Below are 19,918 nucleotides of genomic sequence, written 5' to 3' on the forward strand. Positions count from 1 at the left end.
GCAATGTAGGCACCCCCATGGGATGTGGTCCCCAAGGCCTTTAGAGGCTACGGGAGGAGGGCCGCTTGTCCCCCTTCCCTTTAAATATGGGTAGCATCCCCAGGGCACGGTGTCCCCAGAGCTTTGGCAATCTTGGGGCTAGTGGGGGTCACATGGCCCTCTCCCCTTTTTGAAATAGCAGCTCCAGGCGATGGGGTCCCCGGGGGCATTAGGAGACTTGGGGAGGGGGCTGCATGCATCTTCCCCTTTCAGTAACATGGCAGGCCCCAGTCTGAAGGTGTCCCCTTGGCCAAAATTGGTTTGGGGAGGGAGGCTCTATGCACATCCCCCCTCCCCAATTATTTCTTATGTATGTATATACTTTGACCTCCGGGCCGTGGATCAACCAGGCAGTCATTTTAATGTTAAAATCAATGGCACCTGCAATTTTTTTGTGGTTAACCCCGGGGGTTTGCTTTAACTATAGTAAGAAAATAGTCTTTAAATAAATAAAACTAGAAATTCACTGAAAAAACAAAGATTAAGGTGATGTTATAGTTAGCTGAAAATGCATGTGACAACATGATGTTTTAAACGCAAAACACCACTGAAATTCACCTTTTACAGTTACCTCTTGTAACCATAACTTGTGCCGTAACATACACTCTAGCTCCCTCACCATGCACAGCTAGTTACCCTACATATTACATCACTCATGACATGTTCTATTATTGATCACATAACTGCAACATGAGATACGACTTCAGTGAGGACAGTACTGTACATGGTGGGGGCATGAGTTATAGTGACCTTAGTGAACAAGTTATAGTTACTAGAAATAACTGCAAAATGTGAATTTCTGTGTGTTTTTTAAGGGTAACACACTACTTTGTCACAGACATTTTCACCCAGCTGTAATATCACTTTAACCTTTGTTTTTTCACTAAATATATACATATTTAAATTAAACATGATTTTCGCAATTCAAAATATGGTGTCAGATGAGATGAGTCAATGTTTTCTACTCCACTGACAGAATTGGGAGGGTCTTCTCCAAGAGAGAGAGTGTAAGTATATTTCAGAATGACATCATTCGTGGACTTTGGAACCAGGGCTTTCAGTTATGAAGAATCATTAGAAGCGCTCGTAATTACGTTATGTAGTGAACTACCACATAAACTAGTTGAAATTATTCAAATGAGATGAGTTATAAAAGGTGCTGTTCTACTCATGTGGAAGAGTAACAAAAAATATAGAATAAGTGTCATTATTTTTTAAATGTCATCATGAAAAAAACAAAAAAGACAAATTCTCTAATGTCTCTAATGTCTCCCCACTAATCCGGATAAACTAGGCCCTGTCACTGAAAGGAAGAACCTTCAGGGTGTGTGGCGAGGTAGACGTGATGAAGAGCAACTTAAAATAGGCACCTTTCAATGCAAAAACTGAGGTCATAACGGGATATGTGCATGATTTAAGGCAAAACATGAAGGAGCGCGAAATGGTAGCTAGATAAAGAGAAATGACCCAAAAAGCCCACCGTGGATGGGAGGACCAGTGGCCACATGTGTTTCCTTTCCAATGTTGCGTCTGTGAAGGTGGGACGTGGGTGAAGAGGCGCAGAGACTCTTAAACAGTGTCCGTCCCTGTCGGCGCTCGGTGCAGTACGGAGGCATGTGGGCCACCCTGTCCCAGGGTGTACTGTTAGCAGGATTCAGCGCCCTCCCAGCCTCGGACCCGGGGTAGTGTTCCGCACACGCACAACGGGGTGGGACAGGGGCGCACCCTGCACTTCCCTCATCTCCACAGGTATCGGACACTCAGGCTGCGCAGAGAGAGCGTGATGTGGAGAAACCCAACTAAAGCCCTGAATACGCGGGCCGCAACTGGCAGAAACTGCGTACCTGCTCATTTCTGTTAGCACGATTGGCACACGCAGGAATGGTGTAACGGGAACATTTTGTGCACGATTCCGCCGCTTACAAGGTGTACACGGTGGAAATTTGAGCAATGTGGTGCTGTGATTTGTGGTAGGTTTTCCCTGATGCAAACCACGATGATCAACGCCTGAATTGGACGAAATTTAGCCCCACGTGTAATCTTTCTCCGAGTGCAAACGGGATTTGCGGCCCAGTCATACCCAGATCCTCAAGTGTCAACGTTTGAGGGCTTGATTTAAAAAAAAAAAAAAAATCAACTGTAGAATTATTATTATTTTGGGGTATAGAATTACAATTTTCTGATTACTTAAGTGTGTAAACTGAAATCACCCCATCACCCCTAATTTAAAATCTAAGCTCTAAAATCTCACACGTAATTTTGCACCAGCCTGGTATAGTATTCAACAGGGATATATTTGCTCCTATTCTGGGGGTAGGTATTCTCTGGAAAGCCTTTGCTGTTTTTTTACATTTCGCGAGTTTTTTTCAGGCTTTTCATACCGGGTAGCGGTTAGAAAACTGCGTCATTCTGCATAGGGAAAAAAGATTAGCACTGTGGAGGAGAAAAAAAATTAGCCAGGGCATTTGTAATGATCAGCTAGTTACATGAATATTCGAGTTTGGAATTTAACAAAAAATATATGAACTTGGAGTTAAGGAATTGTTGCCACTTGGTTGAAGGCAGAGCTGGTGAATTTTCAATAATATTAAACTCTGATCCGATTGGGTACATGCATGCACTGAGATTAAAGTCGGCGCACAGGCCTGGTCCATTTCCTTTTACATGGGCACTGCAGTGGGCCCTGGGCAGAAGAAAGTGACTAAAGCTTAACGGAGTGCGGAAATGTTTCTTCCCCTCGAACCTCCCCGTCCCCACCCGCTTTCATGGGGGCACTGGATCATTTTAGAGGAGGAATGCAGCTGCATTAAAAAGTCGCACCGGCTCAAATACTCACTAAAACAGCAGCGTGAGTGGGATTTAGTTCACATTAATGTGATTTACGAGTTTCCTGTGGGTGGACAAAAATCAATAGGAAAACATTCCACATAACAGTGTGGTCCAAGTACAGAGGCATCTCTCCGTTTCTTCGGGCGTGCCGAGTTTTGACATCTGAAGGAGGTTCCACTCGAGCTCGTCGAAAATTCTGACAGGGGTCTTCGACCGAATATTGTAATTTTTACTTGCGTTTAAATAAGAATGGTTAAGGCGACCGTACTCCCAATGCTGATTTATTTCTACAAAAAAACCTCCGTTCAAAAATGAGCATGTTTTAACCGGAGACAGACCAAATCACTTGTTTATAATTTGATAGTCTGTCTTTTAATATTTTGATCACCTACCAGCACAGTCGAAAATGAAAGGAATAAATAAAAATGGAGTGAGTATATATTTAAGGGGTTTTATTATTTGTATTTAGTGGATTATCAGTTTTGAATCATTCAACTATACACGGATGGTCAAACTGTGGCTAACTTTAATCGATAATCAAACTCCTGATTTTGGTTCAGCGCAGTTTTGTTCGTGTTTTGTGTATCTCATGCTTTGTTATCATCCATCGGGCAATCTAGACCTTTCTGTCTCTCCGTCCGGCGGTCTGTCCAAATATCTATCTATCTATCTATCTATCTATCTATCTATCTATCTATCTATCTATCTATCTATCTATCTATCTATCTATCTATCTATCTTTCGGCCTAATTAGACATTTCTGCCTCTCCATCCGGCGGTCTGTCCAAATATTAACCCACATCTATCTATCTATCTAGCTAGCTATCTATCGGTCTATTCTTAATCTATCTATTTATCTATCTATCTAGCTATCTATCTATCGATTCTTAATCTATCTATCTATCTATCGGCCTATCTATACCTTTCTGTCTCTCTACCCACTTACAGTTGTTTATCTATGTATGCATCTAACCTATCAAGACACAAGCCTGTCTGTCTGTTTATATTTACTTTCTCATTATCCCACACCCCTGTCACATACACATGCGCAGTTTATTTTCCTTCCCCTGTTCTGCCCTCTGTATATTACAATCTCACATCGATTGTACCTTCTCTTGGCCTTCTCCTCGCCAGCACAAGAAGCGCGTATTCCAACAGTGTCATTTAGATGGATGCCCACTGACCTTATGGGGAGCTACTTCCAGTTTTCTAACAGATGGTGTGTTCGGCGATAGTCAGGGTTTGGTGAAAGTATCGCGACAGAAGGTGCGAGGCAACTCTTTAAGTACTGGTGTCTAGTGAGACACTTGGAAGGAGCCTTGCCCACTCCCCAGACTACAGCGATGGAGGAGGATAGCTTCCAGTGCTGGAAATGACCAATATGTGTCCTCTGTGCCCCCAAAGTTGAGTGGCGCCCTCTTCGGGCCTACCCCGGAAACTGTATATTGCACGACAACAAACAGAATGTGAGAGAGGACAGACATGGTGTCTGCTGCGTCCTTTCACACCTTGAGCCGTCTTTCAAAGTAAATTCCACTGTTACAGCCCGAGCTCTTGGGAGCAGTCACCTGCCCTGATGTTTGCGAATCTCAAAACCCATAGTGATAACACGCGAGCCCTGCTACGTCCACGAAGCCCGCAGCTAGCGCTGCTCGCGGTGAGGCTGGAGAAGGCGCTTTGACCTGTGGACTAGCCCTGTGTAAAGTCTGTGGAAATATAACGATGGGTTCTGTCGCGCCACAGCACCCCAAGTGAGAGGATGCGGGGTTACGGCCTGAGGCACCGAATGTGCGACTAGGAAACCAGCTATGGTGCGCTAGGGGACAGTACTCAGGGTTTAACTTAGCCCATTTTATGTTGAATTTCACCTTGGGTATTCACAAAACGTGAATTTACATTCAGAAATGGATTTACTCACACATAAAATGACACCATACAATTTTGCATGAGAGATGGTCTGCTCACAAGGGTGTGCAGGGGATGTCTAGGAGCTAGGGGATGCACAAGGTTTATGAACATCCTTCTTTTCAGCGATGTCACAAACCCACACATCTTTAGGGGTTCACAAACCAACTAGAAGGTACATATACTCACACCCTGCTGGAAATGGAGAGTTTTAATTATTTATTTCTCTACAGAACAGGAGTAAATCTATGCCAAGATTTTTCTTCACAACGAAAAGATATATATATGCAAATTAGTAAACTATGCATCACACTAATGCGTTTTAGCGCACAATTCAGATATGGTAAATGCACACCTATTTTAAGTGCAAAGATGCTTTAGGGAGAAGCTCGGGGGCTGAGTCGCCAAAGCATTTATGAGGACGGAAAGTAATAAAACCGACGCACTCTTTTACATACCTTTATATGCCTCTGTACATTGACACTGGCATGCCAAACTCCCTATTAATAAAAGTGCAAAGAGGAAAATAAAAAGATCCGCGTTAACGACTGTAAATGAATCCTGTCCTTATGTGGAAAAGGGAGCTGACATCCTCTAAAACTGGCGGGTGTAGAGAGGGGACAGCGTTTGGAAACAGTTTCCAGGGCGAAGCAAAGGAAAATCATTTAGTGCATGTGCAGTGATGGGTTTCAAGTTCACGTGTGAATCAGCACTTGCCACCTATCCCTGAACTTTGGGACAGTCGTCGCATCTATCTATCTATCTATCTATCTATCTATCTATCTATCTATCTATCTATCTCTCTCTCTCTCTATATATATATATATGAGTGATTATTGAAAATCCAAACTTTGCTCCAAACTCTGGGAAAAGTCGACCAGACACACATGAAGCTTTTCCAAGAGTTGCCTTACGCTGATGATGAGTTTTGAACCTCAGAAGAACTGGTCTGCGGGCGGGGGGCTTCACTGTGGGCGCCTCGCGGAGCCGCGGGGGTCACTCGGTACAGCTCCGGCCGCTCCTATTCTTCTCGGGTTCTGAGCACAGAAGTGCGTTGCACAAGCCGTGTGAGCAGAGTCTGGTGAAAGGCGAAGTAGTGAGTGAGCTGTGGTGACAGTAGTGCTGAACTGACATTCAGTCGAGCGCTTTGCACAATCCATGCAGAATACAGCGCGCGCTCTCCACTAAGCACGTTTATTTCTTTCATATTTTCGTACATGAAACCGTTCTTCTTTTCCTCACGACTTTGCTGTTTTATTGTTCATTTAGTACTTTCTTACCGCAATTCTTCTTGGCTTGATTTCTTCCTTCTTCTTTGTTTCTTGTGTTTTTCATTCCACACGTTCTTGTCGTTTCTTTATTTAATATCTCCCTTTGCTGTCCCTGTCGCACTCTTTTCTTTAGTTTCTGGTTCCTTTATAAAAGTCGTTTTTTCTCTTCTTTCTCTCTTTCATTGTTTTTCCATTTCTTTCTTCTCTTTTATACAGTTGCTTGATTCGGTACCCTTCGCCCTCGTCAGCTTTTATCGTTGATTGTCGTCTTTAGTTTTAAATTTCTTGTCGAGTCATTTCAAAATGAGTAATTGTTCGCTTAACGTGCTGTTTGAACGTTTAATTTCTTAGGTTTGTTTTCACTCTGTCAGCCCAAGAAACACCTCTATTCGAGTTTGTGATGCACCTTATCTGTCCGATAAAACGAACTCAGACATGAAAGAGGACTTTTTCAAAAATACCTAAGTCCCTACCACAGTTGGACATTCAGTTTCGCCAACATCCTGAAGGGAAAGCGGCCGAATCGTTTATACGCTGTTTGTAACATGTTATTTTCAAATATAAACACCGGTCGGGAGGACAGTATAGGCGAAATTACAAATATAAAAAGTGTGGGCGGGGGTGGGTGGGGGGGGGGTGAGGGATCGGGGGTGATTTCCAGCGTCTCTCCAGTGACATATCTCATACTAGACGCATTCTGTTTAAAACATCTCTTGCGTTTGGCGCTTCGAGACTTTAAAAGTGTTAGAAGTGCAAAAGCTGGTCTATAAAACCTTAGGCGCTATCCTAGCGCGGTTCCTCCCGGTAATCACGTCCAGGCCCGGGGGGATCAAAACTGAAACGCCCTATGGCCTGCCCCAAACCCCCAGCAACAGCCCTTTACTGTGTATCGTCTAAATCCACCCACAGTCTTTTCCGCTTCGTAAACAACACACTTCTAATGTGTAGCGTTGTCATGGGCTGGTTCGACGGTTCTCTCTAGCGCCAGGAAGTCTTCGGGCACACGAGGAGCTTTACAAAGCAAATACAAGTACTTGCCTGGGACAGAGAGATCGTCGTCGTAGAGACAGCCTCAGACTCGACTACAGACACCAGACTGGGGTCCCTTCGATGCTCAGGGTTTAGAAACATACCTCAGAAATAATTATTAAAAATCTACAACCAATAGTCGGAACACGAGAGCGAAAAGAAAGGAAAACCCGAAATTAGTGTCCGAAATCCGTCCTTAATACCGGTGTTCTGACGTGCACGCATCCCAGAAGGTCGAACGTGATTTCTGAAATCTAATCTGTTGAACGCGTCGAAAATCAACCGATAAGGAAAATAAAGATGGTTTCAAAACCAATGCATGCTGGGTGTATTCTGCGCACCCTTCACAGGCGGAACACAGTCGATGGGGCACTTCTGACCAACAGCGGTCGCCATTGCTTTATTTTATTGTGTATCAGGTTAAACTTACAGCTCCACCTGCGCTGCATCCTTGTATGCAGTGCTGGCAATGCGGGGCCCTGGCAATAATGTCCAAAGTACATCTAGATGCATCCAAACCGCGCTCAGCGGTTTTACAATAATCTGTTACCGACATGCCTCAGAGCACGGGTCCCGTCCGTGTGCTATGTCCGGCTTTATAGCGTGATTTATTATTCCTCTTTTCTCTGAGCGGGGTGTGACTCTGCAGACAGTCTCTAAATCCACCACAGACAGCTGTCAGTTCTGCTGCTCCGTGGCACGCTGGACAGTGTGCTTGGTATGCAGTGAGCTGAGCAGTGCTGCTCGACTTATAGTGGGCCTTGAGTACTGGCGGCTCCACAATGAGGCGGGTATCCCGCTGTCTCTGCAGTGTGCTGGGCAGAAAAGCTGCTGGCTCCACACTGTGGTGGTGTGAATCCTGCTGGTCCTGCGGTGATCCGGGCAGTAATGCTCTTGGCTTCACAGTGGGTTGGGTATTTTGCTGGATTTACGGTGTGCTGGGCAGTAACACAGAAGGCTATATATCGGGTAGTTATCCTGCTGGCTATGCACTTTGCTGGACAGAAAAGCTTCTGGCTCCTCAGTGTGGATGTGGGTATCCGGCTGGTCCTGTAGTGTGGGTATCCCGCTGGTTCTACAGTGTGCAGGGCAGTAACGCTGCTGGCTCCAAGGTGTGGTGGCTCTCCTGCTGGTTATGCAGTGTGGGTGTGGGTATCCGGCTGGTCCTGTAGTGTGTGGGGAAGAAACGCTGCTGGCTCCAGAGTGTGGCGGCTCTCCTGCTGGTTCTGCAGTGTGCTGGGTAGTAACGCTGCTGGCTCCAAGGTGTGGTGGCTATCCTGCTGGTTCTGCAGTGTGGGTATCCCGCTGGTTCTACAGTGTGCAGGGCAGTAACGCTGCTGACTCCAGAGTGTGGTGGCTATCCTGCTGGTTATGCAGTGTGGATGTGGGTATCCGGCTGGTTCTGCAGTGTGGGTATCCGGCTGGTTCTGCAGTGTGGGTATCCGGTTGGTTCTGCAGTGTGGGTATCCCGCTGGTTCTACAGTGTGCAGGGCAGTAACGCTGCTGGCTCCAAGGTGTGGTGGCTATCCTGCTGGTTATGCAGTGTGGATGTGGGTATCCGGCTGGTTCTGCAGTGTGGGTATCCGGCTGGTTCTACAGTGTGCAGGGCAGTAACGCTGCTGGCTCCAGAGTGTGTGGCTATCCTGCTGGTTATGCACTGTGGGTGTGGGTATCCCGCTGGTTCTACAGTGTGCAGGGCAGTAGTGCTTCTGGCTCCACAGCCTGGTGGCTATCCTGCTGGCCATGGAGCGTGGATGTGGGTATCCGGCTGGTCCTGTAGTGTGTGGGGAAGAAACGCTGCTGGCTCCAGAGTGTGGTGGCTATCCTGCTGGTTATGCAGTGTGGGTATCCGGCTGGTTCTGCAGTGTGGGTATCCGGCTGGTTCTGCAGTGTGCTGGGCAGTAACGCTGCTGGCTCCAGAGTGTGGTGGCTATCCTGCTGGTTATGCAGTGTGGGTATCCGGCTGGTTCTGCAGTGTGGGTGTGGGTATCCCGCTGGTTCTACAGTGTGCAGGGCAGTAGTGCTTCTGGCTCCACAGCCTGGTGGCTCTCCTGCTGGTTATGCTGTGTGGGTATCCCGCTGGTTCTGCAGTGTGGATGTGTGTATCCGGCTGGTTCTACAATGTGTGGGACAGTAACGCTGCTGGCTCCAGGGTGTGGCGGTTATGCAGTGTGGATGTGGGTACCCCGCTGGTTCTTCAGTGTGCGGGGCAGTAACGCTGCAGGCTCCACGGTGAGTGGTGTATTTTACTTCGCTTGCTTTGCTGTGTGCTGGGCAGGAAAGCTGCGGGCTCCACACTCTTGTTGGCATTCTGATGGCTTTGAAGTGAACTGGGCAGTAGCACTGGTTGGTGCCCTCAGTGGTCGGCATTCTGATGGCTTTGAAGTGAGCTGGGCAGTAGACTGGTTGGTCCCGTCAGTGGTCGGCATTCTGATGGCTTTGAAGTGAGCTGGGCAGTAGCACTGGTTGGTCCCGTCAGTGGTCGGCATTCTGCCGGTTCTGCAGTGTGTTTGCCAGTGAGCTGGAGATGCAATAGGCTGGACCCTCTGCTGGCGCCACAGCCGGTTATTCTCTGGCTTTGCGGTGGCTAGTTAGCCATGCTGGTTCCACTGGTGAAGGGCATTCTGTTGGTTTTGCAGTGGGTTGGGCAATGCTTCTGGCTCTGTGTGGACTGGGCAGTCCTGCAGCCTCCACAGTGGGCCTGGCTCGGGTCTAGTAGGCCTCGGGTAGGAAGCCTGGGTGGAGTTTAGCTGCCTCGCTTCATATTCAGGAGGGTGGGCGGTCTCAGTCCCATCCTGTGAAGCCTCAAGATATAAAGCCCCCTTCTTGTCCCTCCATTTAAGACAAGAGACGTTTAAAAGACTCTTCCGAGCAGCAGCCCCGAGCAGAGCACGGCCTCCCCCTTCTCCTCCTCCCGGCAGCTCGGAGCCCCCCTCGGCCGCCTCATTAAGTGATTATGGATTTCCTCAGCGAGAAGTTTGCCCTGAAGAGCCAGACTAAAGGCAGCGAGTTCTTCCTGGGCTCGGGCGGCCTGGAGCACGTCATGGAGACGCTGGACGGCGAGGCCTATTACAGCGGCAAGGGCCCCGGGGGCAAGTGCGGGCCGCCCTTCAGCGGGCTGCCCAGGGCCGAGCAGCACGTGCGGCTGGACCGGGCGTCCCCCTGCCAGGACGGTGAGTGACCCACCGGGCCCTGGGTCTTAGAGGGGGGTGGGGCACGGGGCACCCTCCCCAAGGTCTGTGTACCCTCCGCATCTCCCTGTATTGTTCATACCTCTGTGACGGCACCACCCTCACAAGGTAAGACTACTTTCCGTGACTCGATTTAGGCTCATACCCCTGGGTGCCCATTCCTAGGGGCAGTGCCAGTTGAAGGTGGCAGGACATCCCGCCCGTAAATCCCCGAAGCATGCGAAACTTCCAGTCTTTGATAGATTTTCATGTCTCTGCTCATGCCTGTAGGGTGTGCTGCTGGTATAACTACACTACCCCCCCCCCCCAAACCCACCCAACAGCAACTTTCACTTATTCCGCTTTTGTGCACTTTCCTCTCTTCGTTATATTTTCATTTTCTTCCTCCCTGCAAATTTGTTTTCTGTTTACTCCTGATAAATCCCGCACCCGCCTTTAAAAACGGGCGCACCCAATTTTCTTTCTCATTTACAAGCGAATGTACTAAAATGACCTCCGGTGCATTTGATTGTTTTTTCCAGCTTGCTGACACTAGACACATATTTTGCACATTTGATAACATTCGCTTGATCTGAAGCTCTGTTCACATCAGCAGTGCGCTCATCTAGCGGTGATGGTTTTGGTGACAAGTCCGCTCAGACTTGATAAACACCGCCCTCCCATTCACCTCAGAAAGTGTTATTTCAGATCGTGGAGTCAGACGAAGGGAGCGTGTTACACTTAAACAAATGTCATTTGTGTCAGCGACAAAATAAATGCACGTCATTCAGAAGTGTCAGAACGTGAGGAGAAGCAGCCACTTTCCTCGTGCCTCTTTCATCTTCGCACCAGAAATACTTAGATTTTAACAGTTCTATATAAATGATCCAGTGTTTTTGTCGGAGAATTTCCTGAAAAGGAAGCCCCAGGTTAAAAAAATGTTAAAGTTGCGAAAATGGTAATTAAAACCTCATGTGATAGCTGGAATGATACAACATTGGGATACAGCTTTTGATTTGTCTCTATTTGATGGCAATATATTGTGGCAATATATTATTATTTTACATGGAGTTTATTTTTTTATTTTCCTCTTTTTAATCAGCTACCAGGGTTCGAGTTAGAAAGCGCTTATGTTGACTCTATTTAGGCGTATGCGGTGTAACATGTTACTGGACAAAACAATTCAATATTATAATAATAGTAATAATTTACCCTTCATACCACAATTTTTCCGCGCCAAACCACGGGGTAAATATCAGATGCTACGTTCACCCAATTTAATAGTACTTTAGATTTAGTAGTACTCAATTTACTGACCTGTAAAGAATAGATAGCTGACTTGGCCCTGCAGGGGTTCGAACTCTTGTTCGGAAAGCCAGCCAATGTAAGGAGCTAAACACGTCCAAAGAAGTATCACAAGCCCACGGATACCGATGGACGACTAGGCCGCAAACACCCCTAGAGAGAAGGAGGAATTTCGCCCAACAATATGTAGGGCGGCTGTAACTGTGAGTTTATAGCGGTTATTTTTTGTTTGTTGCCCCGAGGCAGGCGCTTAAGGGCTGCTTTGTACTCCGTCGTCACCTCGTCGGACAAGACCTCCATTGTGGCTTCAGCTTTAAACCCCGAGAGCGGCTGCGGTGCTTTATTGTTCTCAGCCTCAGAATGTCCTTACATGTGCTTTTGGCCCTTATATGTGTACGTCAGCTTGGGGCGCTTTAGCAACAAATTGCCCCAACTTCTCAGAGGGCCAGTTAACGCGGCACTGATCCCGAGGCTGCTGTAGAGCAGAGGAGCTATATTTAAAACAAGGCTCTTTTTTCAGGAGATTTGTGCACTAGTGAGCTCTTCAGACTCGTGTGCCAGCTGGCACAGTGTCCAGTGTTGGTCAGGAGTTAAGCCACGGCTTCAGGCCGCTGCTTGCACCACAGGAACTTTTTTGAGCCGCAGAACGCCGCGGCGCGGACGGACACCGAGGCGACAGAGCGGAGACTGACAGGGAGCGGGGCCGCGCGAGACCTAAACCTTTGACATAGCAGGGCCCGAGCAGACTCCTCACTCAGATTAATGTAAAGTCCATGTCTCCAAACTCTCAATTCCAATATGCTTAATAAGGCATAAAAAACTGTTCTAAACGACTAGTGAAATGTGAACAATTCTGTTGTTTATCAACTTAAACAGAGCCTGTGCAAAATACGTAAACAAACATGCGCACACGCATTTTTTGGTGTGTTAAGGTTGGATTCATCCTAGGAATTGTGTTCTCCTTTAAAACACTTACTAATTAGACAAACGATCGTTTTGTCTTAAGCGTGAACAATGTTAATTTTGGTACTATATGATTGATGCGCCATTTAATTTCAGTGTTCTTTCCCTTAGAACACATTAACGAGTTCTTCTAATGTTCTGAAGAAAAAAAACAGCAACATTTTGCTACATATTACCCTCTTACTTATTCATTCCGACACAGTCGCAAAACGAAGGTTTTAGCCCATAGATGTAGGACACACTTTGAGGTTTCTTCCAAAACCCACAGTTTTATTAGACATCAAGGACCAGCCCCAAAATGTAACTGAAATACAACTGTATTTTCTACATACCAGTTAAGTACGCCTCTAAAACTCTAAGTGTCAGCAACTGGATCAAGTAAAAACTATTTGTTACTGAACATCGACTCGTTACCTGTTTATCGAGCTATCTACATATAGATGTCTCTACCTATGTGAAATGTTTGTTAACATTGTACCACAGCGGTGGTTTTAAAGACGACAAATTACTGAAAAGATAGCATTCGTGATTTGATTCCACTATTCACAAACATTAGACATTTCAGTTATATTGCAATTTTCAACTAATGTTAAACCATGAAAATGTATTATTTTGCTTACCATTTGACATAAAATATGTGCACTTTATTACAATTGTTATATAAAAAATAGGGCCTCCAATTGATTGAACTCCATTATTCAAGTAGATTCTGTAATTCCCCCCGCTATAGAAAATAGTACACCGGCATGAATATAATTCTCTCGAATTATGGACCAAATGCCTTGGTGCAAAACAAGAGCCAATCTATATGTCCAGTTATAAACGTCACCAAAATTCAGAGATGACACCACGGGCCGCAATCTGTGTGCTAGCTGTTTATTTATTTTTAATTTTTACATTTTGACCAAAAATTAGGCTTCTCATATGTTGAAAGATCCAGAATTCGTGCGTACGACGTAATAAAATGCTATTAATAGTCAGGCACATGCGTTATGCTATTTTTATAAGTTCTGTAAATATTTGCTTTTTTACACATATTTATAAATGGTTTTACATCCAGCGTGGTCACCATTCTAGTGAATTCTGGATTTTTCAACAATTGCTGGATATAAAATACCACCTGATCGTGTAATCTGTGTGTCTGTGGTCTTTGTGTCTATATATAGGTCTCTGGTTTTCAATATCCGATATCAATATGAAAATCTGTTTGTATATAGGTATGAGAGTATATATATATATATATATATATATATATATATATATATATATTTATATATGTAGAGAGAGAGAAAGAGAGATATTAAATTGTGTGCTGTCCTGCACATATTCAATAACAAGGCGATTGTCAACACAATGTTGACAACTTGTGTGCTGCCCTGCCAGTAGAGTGTTGTTGTTTTTTAGCCAAATGAAACAAATTAATTAGAGTAGGTCCTTAGTCATTACTTCATCATTTCTATTAAAGAGACTCATTCTCTTTCCAAAAGCCTACAATAAAATCATGTATTATTTGAAGTGATGCTTCATCTCGTTTTTTTCTTGCAATAAAAGCTATCTCTAAATATCTGTATCTCCCACGCGACGGAAATAATGTATTTGTACATGTGCTGTACTAGTGATTGGGGATATAGTACATTGCTTTGCTTGAATATAGCCCTATTTGCCTGCACACGGGCACCCAGTTTTGTTAAGCCAGCCACAATCAGTGTCTACAAAGGCGTAAACCTGATCGGTTGACACCAATGCTGACCCATTCACTGACCTTGGACTTGGTCTCTCTGTCCACCATCTCCACTCTTTTCTTTTATTCACTGCAAGTGCCACATCTGCGACCACAAGTTCAGTATTTCACTTGACATGTGGGATTTGAATGGATTATTCCCAATGGATTATAAAATAGGCCAAGTACCGATAACAGGACAAATTGTTAGTCACACCTCTATCTCCACCTTTTAATTTTTAAAGCGCTTTGACGCGAACAACGACTGTTTACAGGTAGCAGCAGTGATCGTCATTTGACATCTGTCAGTAAAACCCGTGTCCAAAGAACTAACAGGGTAGGCAGGAAGCATCAGAAATTGTGAAATAAAAACAACTCCCATATTGAATTACAAAGCGATTGTCAACACAGTGTTGAAAACCTGTGAAACTGGCATGTGTTTTGGAGACCTGGGTAGGCTAAAAGGCCAAAACGCCGGACTCTATCTTTGTTGAGTTAATGCTTGCGCAAGTGAAGTAGAGGGTTTGTGGGCATCTGGGAGCAGATTCAGTGCTGCAGCTGGCAAGTGTGTTCCATCGGTGTGGTCACGATTAAGGTGTGTTTGTTCCACTGCGCATAGGGAGGGGCAGTGACAGCCATGCAGACGGTACAGCCAGAGCACACACTAGCAGGGCAAAGGTCATCGCGTGTGCCCAGGGGCATCCGATTCGCCATGCAGGCAAGCATGGAACAGCTGAAAGAATAAGTGCAGTGTGATATGTTAACCACTCGGTGCCTAAAAAATGCAAAGGATTAAAAAAAGGACCACAGAGACGGGAAACCTGAGGCAAAGAAGAAAAAAGAATGCCAGTAAAAATATAGAATGCAAAATAAAGCACTGAGTAAAATATGTGCCAGTGTGGACAGTGTGGAACAGGAGAAGCAAGGCACAGAAACTGGAAAGTATAATACAGGGATTTCTTTGTGTTGGGTTTTTGGGCAACAAGTTGTCCTTGTTCTCACGCCAGCATCTGCAACACGACTAAGCTGCGCATTCTTCATCCCACCCAAATTATAGCGACTATGTGGTCCTGTCGCCAGCATCCAGGTGCACGTCAGAAAGCTGTGTGTTGGAGGAAGAGACATGTGAATGTCCGAAAGTTAATGACTGAGTAATACACTTTGCTAAGGAAAACAGAGAAAAGAAAGTCTGACAGAAAACCTTAGGTTAAGACGCCTTTGAAGATGTATTTGCGAAACCCACTGGCAGGAAAGTAAACCCCTTAACGTACGTCTGCAGTTTGTTGAAGCATATGCTAGAATGCTCGTAATGTCTTTAAGGATATAATCGTGCCAGCAGTGTGAATCTTGAAGATTTAGGCTTCACCTCGTAAATTGCTTGTAATAAGCCCCTTGTACATATTGTGTGAGGATGGAGCTTGGGGGAAAGTGGGCAGAGGCAACTTCCAGCTGCTAGGAATGCTGTTCTATGGTCACTAAAGATCTTGCACAAGAGATTAATGGATGGAAGTTCTGAAAATCAAACCATAGGTAAGCCCAAAGTAAGCCGACCACAACATTCTGCTTCAGGCATCTGAAATAGTTCTGCCCTGCCGACATAGTGTGATGGTGTGACCTCATCCCATGTGGTCTCCCTACCTCATGTACCAGATTGGGACGGTTACCCCTCACATGTTCAACGAGGTAGAGTAAAGGTTTTGGCAGAAAGTGGCAAAATCTCTTTTCTACAGGCCACAACCATACAACGGATTGCATTTTATACGAAGTAAGGAAGCTAAACGTATGCACTGACAGGTTCCCCCACAAAACATGTAAAAGCAGAGTTTGGGATTTACTAGAATTCCAACTACCAGCACATGATGAGTGGAATCTAAGGCAATATGTTTCTGCAGTGCTTGAGCACAATGACCAGTATAATGTTCTAGGTAGCCATTGCTATATTAACGTCTGTTTGAACACCATGAGACATATTTACAAGCCCCTAGCGCCACATTGCGCCGCCCTACATTCATTTTTTTCAACACTAAGGTGATGTTAAGAGGGCCTTTCTCCCACGTCATATTTACAAAGTGGCCCAATGTTTTCATTGCACCACTTTGTAAACCCTTGCACCACATTATGCCTGCGCCAGGCAAAATGTATGCAAGAGGGGGTATTCCGATGCAGGGAGCCCTGAAAAAATTGTGCAGCGAAATTTACATTTCACTGTGCCATTTTTTTCTATTATTTTTAATGCATGCTCACAGCAGGCATTAATATGACTCACTCTTTTTAATCAATGGGCCTTGTGCTTTGCTGCACTAGTGTCAACATTGTTAAAAAATGTTGACGCTATTGTCCTAACGACCGCCATAGTGCACCGTATTGTAAATGCAGCACACCCATGGAGTTGTTAGGTGGGGCACGGGCGAGGCTAGAAAAGTGGCACATCGGACCGATGCGCCACATTCTTGTAAATATTCTCCTGTGTCTTTTTACTGATTTCACAAACAAATGATGGTTCTCCATAAAGGGTAGGGTGAAGGGATCTTAGAAGGAAACCTTAAAAGATTTGTTAACTTTGGGAAGGGTGACAGAATCTAAGCTGAAACGTCTATAATATGTAATAACTTTGATTCCTTAAAAATTCCCGATATGAATAAGGTATTTGCATTTTTGTCAAAGTTACCAATGCATTGAAGGCATGCCGGCAGTCAGAATGTATTGCGGCCTTCGATGACAACAGCAGTTTTCACCTGCAAGTCTTGGGAAGGCTTATTTTTTCCAGGGACATTTGAGCATCAAAGACAAGATGTTCTTTATCACACATAAAGCAGAATAACCTAGGACAGTTGACTTGGTATATATGTAGAAAGCTACGTGGAGGACCTGCTTATGAACAGGAAACACGTACACAGGTGTGCTACTCTAGGAAATTTCCACCCCTGGTAAAGTCGGCTGAAACACACCTTTGGCTTTTGTTAACTAGGAAAAATGCATACATCTGTTTTCTTTAGGTATAGACCTAGGCATTAAAGATGGATGGGCCATATGTACGAACACATTTTCCCACAGACACAGAATGAGTAAAACCTTTGTTACATCTAGCCCTGTGTCTTTTCCGGTAATCAAACTCCCTTGCGGCTTCAAGAAGGTGTTAGCCTGCCTTCACAAAGAGATAAAGAAACGATAGTAGCTGCAGTGTAGTTTTCAACAAGCTCATTGGCAATATTTGTGAATGATGATGGTCCATTGTAACCTGAGGATGCAGCATCTTGTTAAATACTGATTGATCACAGGCTCAAACCACCAACCTCTACAACTAACATTGCTAAAGGCTAACTTCTAAAAAATAACCTGTAATGAAAATGGTTTAATGTAATGGGTGGCAAATGAGACAACAGGGTCTGTAATAAGAATAAATGAAGTAGCAAATTCTACTCTTACTTACCTCTAAATTACGATTTGTGAAAACAAACACCCAAACTGCCAACTTAAAAGAAATCACTGTGTGCAAGAAGGGTGTGGGGCCTTGGAGGGGGCAAGGCTTTCTGTGGAGCACAATCTCAGGCACTTCTATCTGTCTCCCAATCCCTCCACTGAAAGAAAAAACAAAAGCTTCTAACTCAGCTGCATAGGCCATGAAGATGCTTCACATCCCATAATTGACATCGGCTGTGTAGAGTCTTGAAACACGAGCTGGAAACCCACCCTGTGAAAGGGTTTCCAACTCATCCTCTATGCCCCTGTGTGATACAGGGTGTTCACCTGGAGACCATGTGAAAGGGCCACACGGCGGTACCATGTGAGTTGTCAGGTCTGATGCACACAGGCACACCTTGTGAAATAAATCTATCTATCTATCTATCTATCTATCTATCTATCTATCTATCTATCTATCTATCTATCTATCTATCTATCTACCTGCCTATCTATCTAATGTTTCCAAACTCATAGCATCTAGTGCCAAGCACAAAGCAGAACACATCTATACCTTCTGAAAAATGGCTTACTTGAAGTGCCATAGACCACACTTTTTACTTCAGCCTTTGGTTTCCTTCCAGTTGCTGCATAACACTTTGTTGTTTTTAAATATCTACAGAGGTTTCATTCAGTCAGACCGTATTTTTGTTAAGTTTCTGCTTGCCAGGGATGTATTTATATTGCTAAAGAACAAAGCAGACCAAATGTTCTCAGTGTGAAGGCGAAGCGCTTTTTTCATTTGTGCACTGCAGATACAGGATGTTTCACCCGTTCCAAAAATGTTATAATGTCATTCACACAAGTATTCTTGCCGAATTATACATTTCTGTACTTTCACCTATTCTGAAGTATGTATAAGAGTTAAGATTGATCTTGCCAGACATACTCTGTGGTAATGACTTGAATTAGGTCATGCAGTAAAAAAAGTCTTGGAACTCTCAGTTAAAAGGGATCGTTTCCCCCCCTCTTTTTGCAGTGAATTATGGTATTGCCAAAGCAGAAGGCCCGCCCCTGCACACCGAGCTGGGCCGGCCCTTGGAGAACTGTTGCACCATGAGGGGCTCTCCCGTGAAGGGCTTGCAGGACAAGGGGGACCTGGAAGAGCTGGGAGACAAGTGCGACAGCAACGTCTCCAGCAGCAAGAAGAGGCGGCACCGCACCACCTTCACCAGTCTGCAGCTGGAAGAGCTGGAGAAGGTCTTCCAGAAGACCCACTACCCCGACGTGTACGTCCGAGAGCAGCTGGCGCTGAGGACAGAGCTCACCGAGGCCAGAGTCCAGGTGAGAGGGGGCACTTTATTGTTAATGAAACGACTGCACTTTGCTCATCTTCGCCCATCTACCATGCAATCTGCAAAAACAGTGCATACCTCATCCTCAAATGTACTGACAGCATTTTGGCCAACTTTACCTATTTATTGAGGCACCTGCAACTGCAGTCAGAACTTTACCTAGTTAGCCTCTGATATTATGAGTGCAGTAACTTAGGGCCAGATGTAGCAATTTGCGAGTAGCAATCCCATATGCAGAATGGTGTCCCTGACACCATCTGCGAATCGCAAGGGGGTCGCAATTTGCGACCCCCTTGTGATTCCCTGAACTCACAGGGATGGTGGCCTGCTGGAGACAGCAGACCACCATGTCTGTGACTGCTTTTTTAATAAAGCAGTTTTTTTTGTATTGCAGCCCGTTTTCCTTAAAGGAAAACGAGTTGCAATACAAAAGAAAAAATGAAACCATTTGGTTTCATTTTTTCAGAGTAGGCAGTGGTCCATTGGACATCTGGCCCTTACTGTTAGTTACTTGCACCCTGTCCACACTTACCCTCTTACCGTTGCGAGATCACACACCAGGCCCTCTCATGCAACAAAAGTAAGAACAGTCTAAGGTGCACATCGTTGACAGGGACACGGGCTCGGCACTGTACAGATAGCTGTTGTACCCCATCCTAATTCCATCCTCTTACTCTATCTTGACACACGCTAGACACTTTCATGCAACAAAAGTGAGGACATCTTAAGAAAAACACCACTAAGGGACGCAAGTACAGGGAATGGTGTTTCTTTTTTTGTGTTTTTTTAACAATGTGATAATTGTGCATTTTTTTTTATTACCATTTTTTCATTGTAAGTTTGAATTAACTGAACAATAAAGTTAATCATATTATTATATATATATATAGATAATCAGGTGAGAGGGGAGGGCTTTATGTGAAATCATTTAAA

At 45.0% G+C, this 19,918-nt stretch overlaps 1 protein-coding gene across 1 annotated transcript in view; it reads left to right on the plus strand.

Annotated features, from left to right (window-relative positions):
* Positions 1-9,890: 9,890 nt before the first annotated feature.
* The window catches only part of ALX1 (ALX homeobox 1), a 68,152-nt gene continuing 58,124 nt past the window's right edge, over positions 9,891-19,918 (plus strand). The window contains exons 1-2 of the mRNA XM_069229626.1: positions 9,891-10,246; positions 18,670-18,974. Coding sequence (XP_069085727.1) covers positions 10,030-10,246; positions 18,670-18,974 — 522 coding nt within the window. The 5' untranslated portion in view covers positions 9,891-10,029. The remainder of the gene's footprint in view (positions 10,247-18,669; positions 18,975-19,918) is intronic.

The sequence above is a fragment of the Pleurodeles waltl genome, chromosome 4_1, assembly GCF_031143425.1.
Source record: "Pleurodeles waltl isolate 20211129_DDA chromosome 4_1, aPleWal1.hap1.20221129, whole genome shotgun sequence".
Taxonomy (NCBI): Eukaryota; Metazoa; Chordata; class Amphibia; order Caudata; family Salamandridae; genus Pleurodeles; species Pleurodeles waltl.